The 16,858-nt window shown below is 42.1% G+C and overlaps 1 protein-coding gene across 1 annotated transcript in view; it reads right to left on the reverse strand.

Moving 5' to 3' along the window:
- Window positions 1-14,682, reverse strand: part of SPHK2 (sphingosine kinase 2) — a 31,244-nt gene extending 16,562 nt beyond the window's left edge. The window contains exon 1 of the mRNA XM_060780358.2: window positions 12,717-14,682. Within this exon, the coding sequence (XP_060636341.2) occupies window positions 12,717-13,140 (424 nt within the window). The 5' untranslated portion in view covers window positions 13,141-14,682. The remainder of the gene's footprint in view (window positions 1-12,716) is intronic.
- Window positions 14,683-16,858: the final 2,176 nt, after the last annotated feature.

Raw genomic sequence — 16,858 nt, forward strand, 5'->3', positions numbered from 1 at the left:
GACCCATGTTGCAATATATAGGGCAAGTAGTTTGTAAAAAGCAAATTAGTTCTACAATTTCCAAAAATGCCACTGGCCGTTCTGTCTGGCGAGCAGGGTGAAAAATAACATTTTCAAACTCTGTGTAGGACCCAAGTTATTTTGATATCCAATAACAACAACAATTTTATTGATTAGCCAGTTGGCCTTATCAAAAACAGACAGTGCAGACACAACATACAATATACATCTAGTCCTCTTAAAATAAAATACAAATATACAGGTAGCCATAGATATATGCATCAACTGTCTTTGTCTCCCCTACACTGCACCCCAATCTGATCTATGTACTCCGATCTCCTTTTAGCAGCTTTAAACAAATAAAGTAAACCCACTTGTATCTCTGGCTTGCATATTTGTATTGAACCTTCATAGTGTGGGCCTGAGGAATGTATATAGCCTGTGGCCCTCACGTACTCTGCTACTGGGTTTGACAGTATCTCACCAGGATTGACTGCCCCAGGGGTGCCAAACTCATTTAAAATGCGGGCCACGTCAGCCTTAGGGTTGCCTTCAAAGGCAATTGCAACCCAACATTACTTGTGGCAAAGGTTAAAGGACATTGTAAAGTCAGATATCATATCCACAAGCCTTGTATCTAAATTCAAACCCCACTGTCCTGACTAAACAGAAAAAAACTGCAGTTTTCCAGATGTGACTGTATTACACCTCCCAACAGCTCTGGTCATGATGAGGAATACAGGAGTTGTAGTCCATCATCTGAATGGACACATAAAATGACATGGCGGCCCTTGAGTTTGACATATGCCCAAAGCCTAAAAAGATGCCTTGTCTATCCCAGCCTCCCTTCTTGGCCTTTGAGAAATCAGTTCCTAAAAAAGCTAAGGGAGAAGATGGTAGAAGAAATTGCTGGCCTCGAACCAGTTTGAGAAACATGTGGCGCAATTGGTTAAACCGCTGAGCCGCTGAACTTTTTGATCGAAAGGTCGCAGGTTCAAATCCAGTGAGCGGCATGAGCTCCTGCTGTTAGTCCCAGGTTTTGCCAACCTAGCAGTTTGAATACATGCAAATGTGAGTAGATCAACAGGTACTGCTCCAGCGGGAAGGTAACAGCGCTCCATGCAGACTATGGACAACGCTGGCTCTTTGGCTTAGAAATGGAGATGAGAGCCCACCCCCCCTCCCCGAGTCGGACACGACTAGACTTATTGTCAAGGGAAACCTTTGCCTTTACCATTTATCTTTTCTACTCCTCAGCTGCCTCATTCATGCTGGCCAAGGGATTCTAGGAGTTCTAGTCTAAAAGGAAACCTTCCCAAGTTCTATGCTTAACCCACCCAAAGCAAAAGGTAGGAAGAGCCCACTATAACTAATACTCATGCTGACCTGGGAATTCAGATGATGAAGTTTCAAAAAGTAACTTTTACAATCTCTATACCTGATCCATCTAACCCTTTATGTAATGATGTAGAGAGAATTATCTGAAGTGCAAGTCTTCTTCAGTCCAGTCTCTATAGCAACATCCACTTGAAGAGTCCACAACTGCAGGCAGTTGATTCATTTATTTATACAGGTAGGGCTCCTGATGGTGCAGTGGGTTAAACCGCTGAGCTGCTGAACTTACTGACCAAAAGGTTGGCGGTTCAACTCCAGGGAGTGGGGTGAAAACATAGCAGTTTGAAAACATACAAATGAGAGTAGATCAATAGGTACCGCTTCTGTGGGAAGGTAAAGGTGTTCCATGCAGTCATGCTGGCCACATGAACTTGGAGGTGTCTATGGACAACGCCGGCTCTTCGGCTTAGAAATGGAGATGAGGACGAACCCCCAGAGTCGGACACTACTAGACTTAATGTCATTTTTTTTCAAAATCCAATGATCACAGGGACAGAAAGTGAGGTGAAATCTTCTGAACAGGGGCACAGACAGCAAAACAAACACCACATGGGGTGTTAACCCTTGCCTATGCTATCCAAAGCTAAATTTTTGGCAGAAGTAACACTTAAAATGTATCTGTTCCGACATACATTCAAATTCAACTTAAGAACAATCCTACAGAACCTCTCTTGTTCGTAACGAAGATTGCCTGTACATTAAAAAACGTATTTTGAGCAGTTTACATGTCTACCAGAAACAAGACCTTTTGCGAAACTAATGGGTCCTTCTCACTTAAAACCAATCAACCCCAAATGGTTAGTATCACAGCATGGGTAGCTCAATATAATGCAGTGTTTGAGGTGGAAATCTATTCTCCTTAGAAGCCATTGTAGGGATTTCAGCTGAACTCTGAGAGAATAGGGCACTCAAAGAAGGTGGTAGTGGCTGATAACATCATCACCTCCCTTTATCAAAAAGTCCCCTGGCTTCAACCTTATGAAAAATGGTTGCACTATACCAGTGTTTCTAAGGAAACTTACAGACTCTTTAGAGGTCTTTTCAATGGAGTGGATGAAGGCAGAATGATCTGTGTATAATATATGCCTCAGCAGGGAAGTGAATCACTGTTTCCTTGCACACATGTCAAAGAAAAGTAGGAGTTATCTAGTTGTAGAGAAATTTGGATGCCACAGCACTTTCAAACACATTCTACCTTTGCCCTTCAAATGATTTTTCAGCCTAAAATTTGCATCAGTCCAAACAAACAAAGCAAGAAACTGGGGGGAGCCACATCTTCAAAGCACCTGTGTGACTAAGGAGCCATATAAAATCCATATTATCTGCTTTGAACTGGATTATATGGCAGTGTAGACTCATATAATCCAGTTCAAAGCGAATAATGTGGATTATCAGATTTGATGATCTGGATTATACGGCAGTGTAGAAAAGAGGTTCAGATTCCACATCTATATAAATAAAAATGTAATGTTCGTTTGTGGGATTAACATAACTCAAAAACCACTGGGCAAATTGAGACCAAATTTGGACACAATGCAACTATCAGGCCAACAAGTGACCATCATTCATAAAAATACTGAAAAACACAGCAGAAGAGACTTTAAAAAACTCCCAAATAAAAATACATTATAATGCATGTACAAAACCACAAATATACACACATATATACACACAAAACACATACACAGACTGGGCCACAGCAACTCGTGGCAGGGGACTGCTAGTCTGTAATATAAAGATTCCTCAACTCATGCACCTATATTGTGCAATCCCATATAAAAGGGCTGGGGAATGACATGTTTTGACAGACCTGCTCTTTAAAAATGCCTGTCAAAGTAGAGCTAAACCAGAGATAGTTATCCGTAAGCTATGATGTTTTTATTAGGAAGATCACCAAACAAAAGCCGGATGCAAAAAAGAAATATAAGTGAACTATTCCTCATGTACTAGGTTCCTCAGATTCAATTTGTGTTGGCACAGTTCACACAGAGCTAGATCAACAATTCATTCTACAGGATTGACCCCACACTGCAATATATCCCAGTTCTAAGCAGATAATGTGGGTTTTTATCCAGCTATGTGGAAGGATCCCTGGTTATCTGAGTTCACATTCAGACAATGTGGGATTTTCTGCCTTGATATTCTGGGATATAGGGCTGTGTGGAAAGGCCCCAGGATGCAGAAATGTGGAAATAGTTTGTGTTCATTACCAGTAGTTTGGCTCCATAGGAGGACTGGAATTTTCACTGGAGTCAGAAAACACAAGACGTACATCAAACCCTAACTCAGAAGTTTAGTTTAGTTTCGCAACCCTGTGGGTTTTTATGAGCTCCCTGCAAATAACCTGCTCCTATGTTTATCTCATTAGAGTATTTTAATCATTTTATCCTGTACATGTGGCCCGCTCACTGTTATTGTGATTGTGTTTATTGGAATGTTATTTTGTTACTGTGTTTATACTTCTTTTTTTCTTTTCCTATGTAATTTTAATTATGTTATTTGTTGTTTATGTTTTGGTTTTATTTTGCTGTAACATGTTGTCCGGGCTTGGCCCCATGTAAGCTGCTCTGAGTCCCCATTGGGGAGATGGTGGCGCGGTATACATAAAGATGATGATGATGATGATGATTATTATTATTACAGCTGTTTTCAGTGGCATCAGCTTCTACTCTCAACCTTCCTAATGCCATGACCCCTTAACACAGTTTCTCATGTTGTGGTGACTCCAACCATAACATTATTTTCGTTGCTATTTCATAACTGTAATTTTGTTACTGTTATGATTCATATTGTAAATATCTGATATGCAGGATATATTTTCATTCACTGGACCAAATTTGGCACAAATACCTGATATCCTCACATTTGAATACTGGTGGCATTGGGGGGATTGTTTTCATCATTTGGGAGTTGTAGTTGCTGGGATTTATAAACCTAAAATCAAAGAGCATTCTGAACTCCACCAACGATGGAATTGAACCAAATTTGGCACACAGAACTCCCATGACCAAGAGAAAATACTGGAAAGGTTTGGTGGGCATTGACCTCGAGTTTGGGAGTTGTAGTTCACCTACATCTAGAGAGCACTGTGAACTCAAACATGATGGATCTGGACCAAACTTGGCACAAATATTCCATAAGCCCAAATATGAACACAGATGGAGCTTGGGGGAAATAGACCTTGACATTTTGGAGTTGCAGTTGCTGGGATTTATAGTTCACCTACAATCAAAGAGCATTCTGAACCCGACCAAATATAGAATTGGGCCAAACTTCCCACACAAAACCCCATGCTTTGAAGGGACTCGCTGGCACAAGTCTCTCTCCAGCCTTGCACGTTCTCACTCCTCCCGCACATGCATACCACGCTGCCATGCACCAAACACGCCTGCTCTCCTCTCCTTGCTTTGAGTCTCAGAAGCAACCCTCCTTTAGGTTGAGAGGCTGGCCAATCACAGTGGAGGAGGGCTTTTGGTGGGAGGATTCGTCCTCTGTTTCCAGAAAGGAAGAGAAGGACAGGTGGAGAGATCTACAACTTTCTCTGCCAAAACAGTTCCTAAGACTGTCAGAAATATATATTTTGTGATGGTCTTTGGTGACCCCTCTGAAAGCCCCTTGCGACCTCCAGGTTGAGAAACACTGTTCTACTCTAAAACTCATTCACTTAACAAAAATACATTTCATGAAAATAAAATTATTCCAAGAGCAGCAGTTTGTCCTGAGTAGCAAAAATTAATGGCTTTTGCAAGCCTTCCACTGTAAATCAGGAAAAGGGCACAGTATAAATTCAATAAATTAACATATACAATCCCATACAGAAGTATTTTCCTTGAAACGTTACTGGAAATGGGCTTCATGTCCCTGGTGTAATTTAAGATCAAAGTACCACTGACGTAACTGGGTTGGTCCTACTCTGAAATAACTGTGTGTCAGAAATCTGTGCCAATCTACTGAGACTCACCCCACACATCTGTACAGAGAACCAGATCTGACTCATTCCTGTATCATTTTAATTGTAATATTTACATTATTATCCCACATAACTAGAAGGAATAAACAAGGTAAGGTTATATAAACAGTGGGCCCTCGAGTATCACCTGTGGCTTGCTTCCAGGACTTCCCATAGGTAGCAAAATCCATAAATGCTCAAATCGTATTATATACAAAGGCACAACAAAATATTTGGCTTTTACGAAGCCACTGCACTCCATCTCCCATAAGTCCCATCTAGGAATGGGTCAGAGATGAATGGGAGTTGAAATCCAACAACAGCTGTTAGATCATGGCTTCCACACCCATGTATTCAGAGTTTGTGGGTATGCGAAAACTAATTTTCCACAGCAACATGTTAATTCAGAATGAGTGGAGAGAAATTAGCAGGCAAGTGGTATGAGGATTAGAAGTCAGTTTCCCTCTCCACCCATACACTTTAATTAAAGGGAAACTTTTCTAAGGAATGCACACACAGGTCTTAGTAAAACTTTTCACAAGGGGCAATCAATCAGCTAGGCATTTAGACATTACAGAACAATGTGCAATACAAGGAAGTGAAGAAAAACCTGCTTTTCTTAAGTCCAAAGGTCTCTGAAGGCATGTTTATAGGGCACTAGAAATTGCTAAGGAACAAACCGCTTTGAACAAGTACGGGTCAGCTAAGTTGTCACCGTCTTTCGTCTTTAAAGTTCCTTATAGAATATCGGCACCAAAGCATTATAGAGTTTCATACATTGGAACTCTGGAACTCCCTGCCTAGGGAAGCCAGAATGGCCCCCTCCCTGTTTTCCTTCCAGCGGCAGGCGAAAACGTTTTTATTCAGGCAGGCTTTTAAAGATGAAGGCTTTTAAGATTGATTCAGGAGGTGCTGTGGTTTTAACTTGAACATTCATGGAATATCCTGAATGGTTTCTAACTGTGAATTTTTAATACTGTTTATATTTAATTCTGTTTTAATCTTTGCATATTTGTATATTTTAAATTGTATACTAATTCTTTTATATTAAGTTGCTTTGAGTCCCCTTTGGGAGAGAGAAAGTGGGGTGTAAATAATAATAATAATAATAATAATAATAATGGTGATGATGATGTAGGGCCCTTCCACACAGCCCTATATCCCAGAATATAAAGGCAGAAAATCTCACATTAACTGAGTGTGGACTCAGATAACCCAGTTTAAAGCAGATATTGTGGGATTTTCTGCCTTTATATTATGGGATATAGGGATGTGTGGAAGGGCCCTTAATTGCCATGTCTCAATGCTATGGGATGAGCCTGCCATCCCATAGCATCATCCCATAGCATTGAGACATGGCAGGCTCAAACCCAGCACCTCAATCCGTGGGTGATACCAGATGAGAGACTCCCCCCTGGGTACACAGAAGACTGGGCGACTTGGAAGGCGCTGAACAGACTGCGCTCTGGCACCACGAGATGCAGAGCCAACCTCAAGAAATGGGGCTACAAAGTTGAATCCACGACATGCGAGTATGGAGAAGAGCAAACCACTGACCACCTGCTGCAATGCAACCTGAGCCCTGCCACATGCACGATGGAGGACCTTCTTGCAGCAACACCAGAGGCACTACAAGTGGGCAGATACTGGTCAAAGGACATTTAATCAGCTACCAAGTTTGCAAAATGTGTTTTTTTTATATCTGTTTGTTTGTTTTGTTCTGTTAGAAATGTAATACAATGTTCTGGTTGAGGATGACACGATAAATAAATAAATAAATGCTATGGGATTTTTAGAGTCAAAGGGCCCGTCCACACAGCTCTAATATCCCAATATCAAGTCAAAAAATCCCACAATATCTGCTTTAAACTGGGTTATCTGAGAGCCCTTCTACACAGCCCTATATTCCAGAATATCGAGGCAGAAAATCCCACAATATTTGCTTTGAACTGGGTTATCTGACAGCCCTTCCACACAGCCCTATATTCCAGAATATCAAGGCAAAAAATCCCACAATATCTGGGTCCACACTGCCATTTATTCCAGCTCAAAGCAGATAATGTGGGATTTTATTCAGCTGTGTGCAACGGGCCTGAGTCCACACCCAGATAATGTGGGATTTTCTGCCTTTTTATTCTGGGATATAGCGCTGTGTGGAAGGGCCCATAGCTTGGTAAGACACCAGCACTCTTCCACAGAGAAGACTAGATACCTTGTCAAACTACAGCTCTCATGAGTATTACTAAGCCATGGCAGTTAAAGTGGTGTTAATTCTACAGTGGAGATACATTCCAAGTTAAACAGGTACATGTACTGAACACTCAGGACAAATATACAAGCACACAGTGTATAAAATGAATAAATTCAGTTAATGCTTTCAAATCTACACAGGATGAGAAAACAAGGTACTGCTTTAACATCTTTATGCATCTAAAGGCTTGTTAAGTTTGACAAAACCTAGGAAGGAAGACTAAGGGCCCTTCCACACAGCCCTATATTCCAGAATATCAAGGCAGGACATCCCACATTATCTGAATTGGACTCAGATAACTCAGATCAAAGCAGATATTGTGGGATTTTCTGCCTTGATATTCTGGGATATAGGGCTGTGTGGAAGGGCCCTAAGTTCTTCTCTTCACAGGCCCTTCCATACAGCCAAATAACAAAGAATATCAAGGCAGAAAATCCACAATATCTGTGTTGAACTGAATTATCTGAGTCCACACTGCCATATAATCCAGCTCAATGTGGATTTTATACATCTTGGAGGAAGGGGCCTACATCGTCCCCATTCGTCGTACTTGTGTCCCACTCTTCATCATCCACAATGATGTCCCCAAGTGGACCCAAAGAATGGATGGCCTTTCAGTAGTTCATAGCATTGCTTACAATTTAAAACATTATATTAGGAATAATAACATCATTGGCAAGACAACTCCCCCTTTGCCCTCTGAATTTAGCTGAAAGTCTTAATGTATATTGAATGGAAGGGGGGGAAAAAACTATGTTGAATAAGAGCCTAGGCCTATCACACTCAATCTGTTCACACAGTAGCCAATGAATTCCTCAGAGATAGTCCACTAATAGGAGCATAGCACATTTGGTCCCATGTTCCCCAGCATTTGATATCCTGTGCTGATACTAACCCTGAAACTGGAGGTGATATACAACCACCCGGTCTAATAGAATTTGATAGCCTCATCTTCCACAAACGTATCCAGTTCCTTTCTAAAATCCCCCAATGCGACAGGCATTATGACATGAAGAAGTTAAAAAGCCTGGATCTCGTTACAGATCCATGCAGGGTTCTATTGCTCACATCCTCCCATTGTAAGAGATGCCTGCTTATTTTTATTATCTGATTCCTGTTCTTTAACCTTTATCTTCATGGGGACTTTTCACACAACTGTTCTGATGTAGACCTTTGGACATCAAAATAAATAATCTCTATGGGATAGAAGCCCCAAGTGGCACAATGGGTTAAATCCTTGTGCCAGCAAGACTGAAAACCGACAAGTCAGAGGTTCGAATTCAAAGATAGCATGGATGAGCTCCCTCTGTCAGCTCCAGCTCCCGATGCGGGGACATGAGAGAAGCCTCCCACAAGGATAGTAAAACATCAAACATCAAGGCATCCCCTCGGCATTGTCCTTGCAGATGGCCAACTCTCTCACACCAGAAGCGACTTGCAGTTTCTGAAGTCACTCCTGATAGCCATGTATAAATATGTGAGAGGAAGTCATTGGGAAGAGGGAGCAAGTTTGTTTACTTCTGCCCTGGAGACTAGGACGCGGAACAATGGCTTCAAACTACAAGGAAGGAGATTCCATCTGAACATGAGGAAGAACTTCCTGACTGTGAGAGCCATTCAACAGTGGAACTCTCTGCCCCGGAGTGTGGTAGAGGCTCTTTCTTTGGAAACTTTTAAACAGTGGCTGAATGGCCATCTGTCGGGAGTGCTTTGAATGCAATTTTCCTACTTCTTGGCAGGGGGTTGGACTGGATGGCCCATGAGGTCTCTTCCAACTCTATGATTCTGACATGGGATCAGCTCCATCCAAATGGGGAGAACATGGATAGGAATTAAACATCTTTCTAGATTATATTGGGCTCCAATTTCCAGTAGCCCTAGAAAGCACAGTTAGTGTTGAAGAATGTTGGAAACTGCAGTTTAGCTACAAGTGGGGGATACAATTCCCACCCTGGTTCAGACCCAAGCTACCTTTCTGACCGCATCTCGGCCTATGAACCCACCAGAACTTTGAGATCTTCCGGGGAGGCCCTGCTCTCGATCCCGCCAGCTTCACAAGCGCGGCTGGCGGGGACGAGAGACAGGGCCTTCTCGGTGGTGGCTCCCTGGCTGTGGAACACCCTTCCCACAGATATTAGATTAGCACCATCTTTAATGGTCTTCCGCAAAAAAGTAAAGACCTGGTTATTTGTGCAGGCGTTCGAATAATTAGTGCAAAGACTGGTAATGACATAGGAATGGAAGAATGGATGACGAATTTGGATCATGTTTTTAGTGACGAGACGCCAGTGAAGTAATTGTGTATGAATTGTATATTAGATTAGGTTGTTAACTGTTTTATATTGGTGTTGAATTCTGCTGTGTTCTGTGTCTTGTGAACCGCTGTGAGTCGCCTTCGGGCTGAGAACAGCGGTATAGAAGCAAAGTAAATAAATAAATAAATAAATAAATAAATAAATAATAAATAAATTCCTCAACAATTATCTCACACAGAATTTCTCAAACTTTGCTCCTTCAGATGTTTTGGACTTCATCTCCCACAATTCCAAACATCTGATTTCTGGGAGCTGAAGTTCAAATCACCTGGGGGAGCACAGTTTGAGAAATACTGATCTAGAGACACAAATAGTTCCTTTAAAGCATTGTTGAAGGCTTTCATGGCTGGAATAACTGGATTGTTGTAGGTTTTTTCAGGCTAAAGGACCTCACTACCTCTGAGGATGCTTGCCATAGATGCAGGCGAAACATCACAAGAGAATGCCTCTAGAATATGGCCATATAGCCTGAAAAACCTACAACAATCCAGTTCCTTCAAAGATATGGTAAGGAGCTTATTTCCAGAGCAGACCTGTATCAAATAGTCTTTGGGACACTTGACACATCACTACTTTAAAGCCAAGTGCGGCAGCTGAGCCAGGACACAAAGAGTCTTGGGAAACTGCCACCTTAACTATTTATGAGTTCAGCATCATCATTCTTCTACCTTTGTACTGAAAAATAATCCTATTTTTGTCCTGGAAAATGCACAATAAGCGGGATCATTTCCTAAGTATCTTATTTAATGAGTTCAAAGAAAGACATTCCCACAAAACCAGCATTCCAATCAAGTCTACCCAGGGTGTAGCTAGCAGGACATACTGGTTTAGGCATAATAATGCCAGAAGGCAACATAAGTTAGAGAGATAGCAGAGATCAGTTGGGGCAAGAGACTGGGTTAAGGGCCAAAGAGATAAATGAGATTCTGCATTTTAAAAAAAAGATTGGAAGGCAGTATGCAACGGGGCACAATAGGAGGCTACTTCGCAAAATCACAAAGCATAGAACTTTAAAACCATCTTAACAGATTAGAGAGATGGGCCAAAACTAACAAAATGAAATTCAACAGGGACAAATGCAAGTTATTATACTTAGGCAGGAAAAACGAAATGCAAAGATACAGAATGGGGGACACCTGGCTCGAGAGCAGTACATGTGAAAAAGATCTCGGCGTCCTTGTGAACAACAAGTTAAACATGAGCCAACAATGTCATGCAGCGGCTAAAAAAGCCAATGGGGTTTTGGCCTGCATATATAGGAGTCTGGTGTCTAGATCCAGGGAAGTCATTCTACCCCTCTATTCTGCCTTAGTCAGACCACACTTGGAATCACACTGTGTCCAGTTCTGGGCACCCCAATTGAAGAGAAATATTGGCAAGCTGGAATGTGTCCAGAGGAGAGTGACTAAAATGATCAAGTGTCAGGAGAAAATGTCCTATGAGGAGCATATTAAAGAGCTGAGCATGTTTAGCCTGCAGAAGAGAAGGCAGAGAGGAGTCATGATGACCATGTATAAATATCCGAGGGGAAGTCAACAGGAGAAGGGAGCAAGTTTGTTTTCTGCTGCCCTGGAGATTAGGACACAATTGAACAATGGCTTCAAACTACAGGAAAGGAGATTAGGAAGAACTTCCTCACTGTGAGAGCTGTTCAGCAGTGGAACTCTCTGCCCCTGAGTGTGGTGGAGGCTCCTTCTTTGGAGGCTTTTAAACAGAGGCTGGATGGCCATCTGTAGGGGGTGTTTTGAATGCTATTTTCCTGCTTCTTGGCAGGGGGTTGGACTGGATGGTTCACGAGGTCTCCTTCAACTCTATGATTCTACTATAAAAATATATACAGTATCTTGCTTAAATAGCCTCCCTATGGGCACATTTACACTATCAAATTAATGCAGTTAGACACTACTTTAACTGCCATGGTTCCATGCAATGACATCCTGAGAGATGAATTTTTACAAAGTCTTTAGCCTCCTCTGCCAAAGAGTGCTGGGGTCCTACACAACTACAAATCCCAGGATTCCATAGCATTGAACTACGGCAGGTAAAGTGATGTCAAACTGCATCAAGTCTACAGTATAGATGCACCCTACATATTTATACCATCAGGAAAAGGGCTAATTTTGAACCTTCTCCCTGAAGTTCTAACTGTCCACAAGCATAAAGGTTTTATCAATGTCTTGAAGCCTTGCTTAAAAAAAGAAGCAATCCGATCTGGAGCAACAGAGTTTAGGAATACTTTGCTGCCCCCAAATAGTTAGGACTTACGGGTTTTCAGAGCAAATCTACGCTGACCATTTAATGCCGTTTCAAATTGGTATTGAAAAAAGTGGTTTCACTGGTGACACAATGGGTAAACTCTTGTGCCGGCAGTACTGCTGATCAAAAGGTCAGTGGTTTGAATCCAGGGAGCAGGGTGAGCTCCCTTCTGTCAGCCCCAGCTTCCCATGCGGGGACATGAGTGAAGCCTCCCACAGGATGGTAAAACATCTGGGCATCCCCTGGACAACATCCTTGCAGATGGCCAATTTTCTCACATCAGAAGCAACTTGCAGTTTCTCAAGTCGCTCCTGACACACACCAAAAACAAAACACACTGCAGATGATTACATAGGAAATTCTGGAACCAGTTTTGAGGCCTGGCTGATACAAACTACAGAACACTCATGCCCATTAAGAGACTCCCTTTGCATGCTTTTGTGGGTGTTTGTTGTCTGGCCGCCACGGTTGGAAGCTAGCTTTGAACTGCATCAAATAGTCAGGGTAGGTGGGACCTAAGAAAGAGTTATCCAGGAAGCACCCCTCTTACCTGTTTCACTCGAGATGGAAATCCCCAGCACCAGGCACTTGATTGCAGCTGCCCATTTCTCTGCGATGTGAAGGTTGTCCTCATAGCGGTCGGAGCTGTCCACCTGAAAGGTCTTCGCCATGCGCTGCCGGGCCCGGCCTGAGCCCACCGCCACCTTCTTTTTCTTCAGGGGATAAGAGTAGACACAGAAGAAGGCCGAGCTGTTTGCCACGGTGTGGCTGCGCATGGTGTGGCATCCCACCACGTCTACCAACCGCACCACGGTCCGGTGGTCTGTGTCAGGCTTGGGCACCAGGCGCTGAATGTGCAACTCCGTCCGTGTGAGGCTCAGGGCATAACGCATCCCTTTGGGAGGATAGGCCCCAAATTCCCCATGGAGGAGAGTCTCGGAGCCTTCCCCACATGCCCCCAGAAGTAAGTTCATCTCGCCTCGGAGCCCCAGCTTTGCGGTTTTGCTTTCTACTTGCTTACAAAGCCTGGCAAAAAGCCGGTTTCTAAAACCTGACTGTTTCCCCTTTCACCCTCTTCCCCCAGAACGCCGGATTTGAAGAACAGGATTTAAGATCTTTTCACTTCAACATAGTTTCCTTAATCTTCTGAAAGGCCGGCAAGGCACTTTAACCGAGAGAACTTCATCCAAAGCACAAAGTCCTCAGCGTTTTCCCAGAGTCTTCTCTTCCTTCATTGAACACTAATCTCTGTATTGTTAGGTTCAAATGGAAAAATACACCAGTTTTTTCCCCCACCCGCAACTTTCCTTTTTTCACAAAATAAGAACAGTCCAGGATCTATCAAGATCAGGCCAAAGGAATGAACACTGACCTGTCTGAACGAGAGTATACAGCTTTGGAACAAGTCAAGAAAACAAGAGAAAGGAAAGGAGGAGGGGAAAAAGAGAAGATAAAAATCCAACACAGGTCAAATATCTTGAAAGCGACTCACAAACAGCCGCTTCCTGAGATGCCGAGCCCGATAATGTGGTATTCTCATCAGAATAATCTCACCTTCGGGCAAGGAGTTTAAACATTTACCGAGGAAGTTGTACAGATTATACGTTTTCTATCAGAGCGGATGACTCACAGAAGAAACTCGGTTCGTAATCCCTCCCATCTTTTCTAGACATCTTTTCAAAGGGATTATTGCCCTGAAATGTAGGAGTCAGGGAAACAAAAACAAACAAAAGTTCAACAAGGGGACAAAAATGCGGAGGAAGGAGGTGATGCTGGAGAAAGTCTGGAACTATTACTTGGGATCCAATAATAATTTGAGATCTGGTGCATCGAGTACATAGGTCCTATGCACCAGTTATGGAAATAAATCACATTTTAACATATTCTGGCAGCTTCTTGCCAGGCTTCCAACACATTTAGGGTTTGAGGTTTCGTCCCAATTTTTCATCAGCATAAATAACATTGCTATTCCTTTTAAAGGGGGATAGGAAAGGTATCTTAAATCATTTTCATAAAAGAAATGTAGAGGGATGGAGAAGGCTTTTTGTAATTATTCTAATATTTAATTCAGATTTATTAATTATTTAATTCAGATTTATTAACTCACACCCAAATAGGTAAAGATGGAGAGGACTTTTTAAGTTGTCCTAAAATTTAATGCAGATCCAAGGGGATCATTAGCAATGCCCCCCAAATAAATGACCCAACTCAACACACACAAACTCCCCCCAAAATCAGGCACCCTCATCCAAATAGCAGAAAACCTCATAGAATTGCTTACAATCTCTAGGATGGAAAAGAAGAGAGGTATAAAAGAATGACTCTCTATGGCAGCTCCACACTTGGAAACCCAGCAATCTCTTGCATTCCTCCTTCTTTTCTACCCCATGCCTTCGTTCCTCCTCCTCCCCTCCAGTTGATTTTTTCCTTCTCTTCTATCTTAGCTCCACAATCTCCCTCCCTCTCTCTCTCTCTCTCTCTCTCTCTCTCTCTCGCTAATCCAGGAAGTGTTCTATTTTCTACCTGGGGAGGAAAGTGAAGGAATCAAAGGGGGCGGGGTCAGGTCCCTCTTAGCCAATCAGGCAGCAGACAACTTCTAAGCTCTGCCAATCAGCAACGTCCTTCCCTTCCCACCATAGAAACAAAGGCTGGGCATTGGCGGGAGGGACGACCATGTTTGGTGAGGGCAAAGATGTCGAGAAGCAAGCTGTGCGGCCATTTTACTTAAGGGCACACAAAAAAGCGAAAGCTTCCCCAATAACAATATTATTATAGTCTTAACTGAGACTGTTCCAATGCAACAAATTTCTTACTTCGAATAAGTTAGCTTTCCCAGTGCCTTTGCTTTTGGGAAGGTTAAAGGATGTGAAGTGAGGGCAAGGTCAAACTAGAGAAAGGCTTCACGCTCCCTCCCTGAGGAGAGTCAGCCATATTTACTCAGTGAAAGGACTCTAAATCCTGTCAGAACGTATGGGGAAATGAAGGCGCAGCCGCCATTTTGGACTCGGGCAATTTTCTATTCCCTTCAACGAATTGCGTGGCCGGCCATCTTAAGTGAGGGACACGGGAAACCTCGATAGGCCATGCGCAATGGGAGCCATATTGAGTATGGGGAAGGAGTGGAAATTGAGGCTGGATTCCCTGAAGGTGGCAGCCATCTTTGTTATGGGACCGCGGCTGTTGCCATGGCAACCGAAAGGGCCCTGCACGAGGATGAAGCACAACTAGATTTCTCGTTACTATCCAGCTGTTGTTTGCTTCCAAGTAATTTATGGACAAGCTAATTAAAACCTTACACGGGATTTCTTGGCAAATTTAGTTCAGAGGAGCCTGGGCCTTCCTCTGAGGCTGAGAGAATGTGACTTCTCCAAAATCACATCACATGAATTGTAAAGGATTTCCTTAGGCAATGAATACTCAGGCCCCATCTACACTGCCATATAATCCAGTTTCTGAACTGGATTATATAGCAATGTAGACACACATAATCCGATTCAAAGCAGATAATCTGGATTCAGAAACTGGATTATTATGGCAGTGGAAATCTAGCCTCAGGCCTTATCTGGATTGCCATACAAAATCCAGATTATGTCAGTGTAGACGCGCATAATCCGGTTCAAAGCACATAATCTGGATTCAGAAACTGGATTATTATGGCAGTGGAAATCTAGCCTCTGGCCTTATCTGGATTGCCATACAAAATCCAGATTATGTCAGTGTAGACACGCATAATCCGGTTCAAAGCAGATAATCTGGATTCAGAAACTGGATTATTATGGCAGTGGAAATCTAGCCTCGGGCCTTATCTGGATTGCCATACAAAATCCAGATTATGTCAGTGTGGACACACATAATCCGATCCAGTTCAAAGCAGATGATCTGGATTCAGAAACTGGATTATTATGGCAGTGGAAATCTAGCCTCAGGTCTTATCTAGACTGCCACACAAAATACAGATTATCTGCTTTGAACTGGATCAAATCACAGTGTATATACATATAATCTGGTTCAAAGCAGATAATGTGGATTATTTTATAATCTGGATTATATAGCAGTGCAAAAAGGCCCTCGGAGATACCTTTGCCAGTTCCTTCCTCTGAAATGTAGCCTACAGCACCTGGTTTCCATTGGCGGTCTCCCATTCACAGACTAGCCAAGTCTGGCCCTGCTTAGCTGCCAAGATTAGACTGCATCCAGTGCCTTGAGGGTATTTATATCTGATTATACACGGTTTAAGTAGCAATGGTTTGACCACCTAACACAAAAATATAATTTTTTAAAAATGTAAGTGATTACATCATTATTGTGACATCTATTCTTCAAAATATGTATGTATTTATTTTATTTACAACATTTATATGCCGCCATTCTCACCCCGAAGGCGACTCACAGCGGCTTACAAGGTATATATACATACAATATATTATATTTTTAGCATAGTATAATATCAGTATTAAATATAACTATAGTGTACTATACAATTATATTGTAAAATTATTAGTAATATTACTTGTAATATAACTATATAATTATAATATCAGATGATTATTAGTAGTAGTATTATATTGCATTACATTATAATATTATAAAATAGAGTTGTTATTATTATTATTAGTAATAATACAATTATATTTATTATTCAAAATGCATTAGACTTCAAATATTAATTATAACTGCTATCACTGGCCTGGG

The sequence above is a fragment of the Anolis sagrei genome, chromosome 6 (genome assembly GCF_037176765.1).
Source record: "Anolis sagrei isolate rAnoSag1 chromosome 6, rAnoSag1.mat, whole genome shotgun sequence".
In the NCBI taxonomy this organism is placed as follows: domain Eukaryota; kingdom Metazoa; phylum Chordata; class Lepidosauria; order Squamata; family Dactyloidae; genus Anolis; species Anolis sagrei.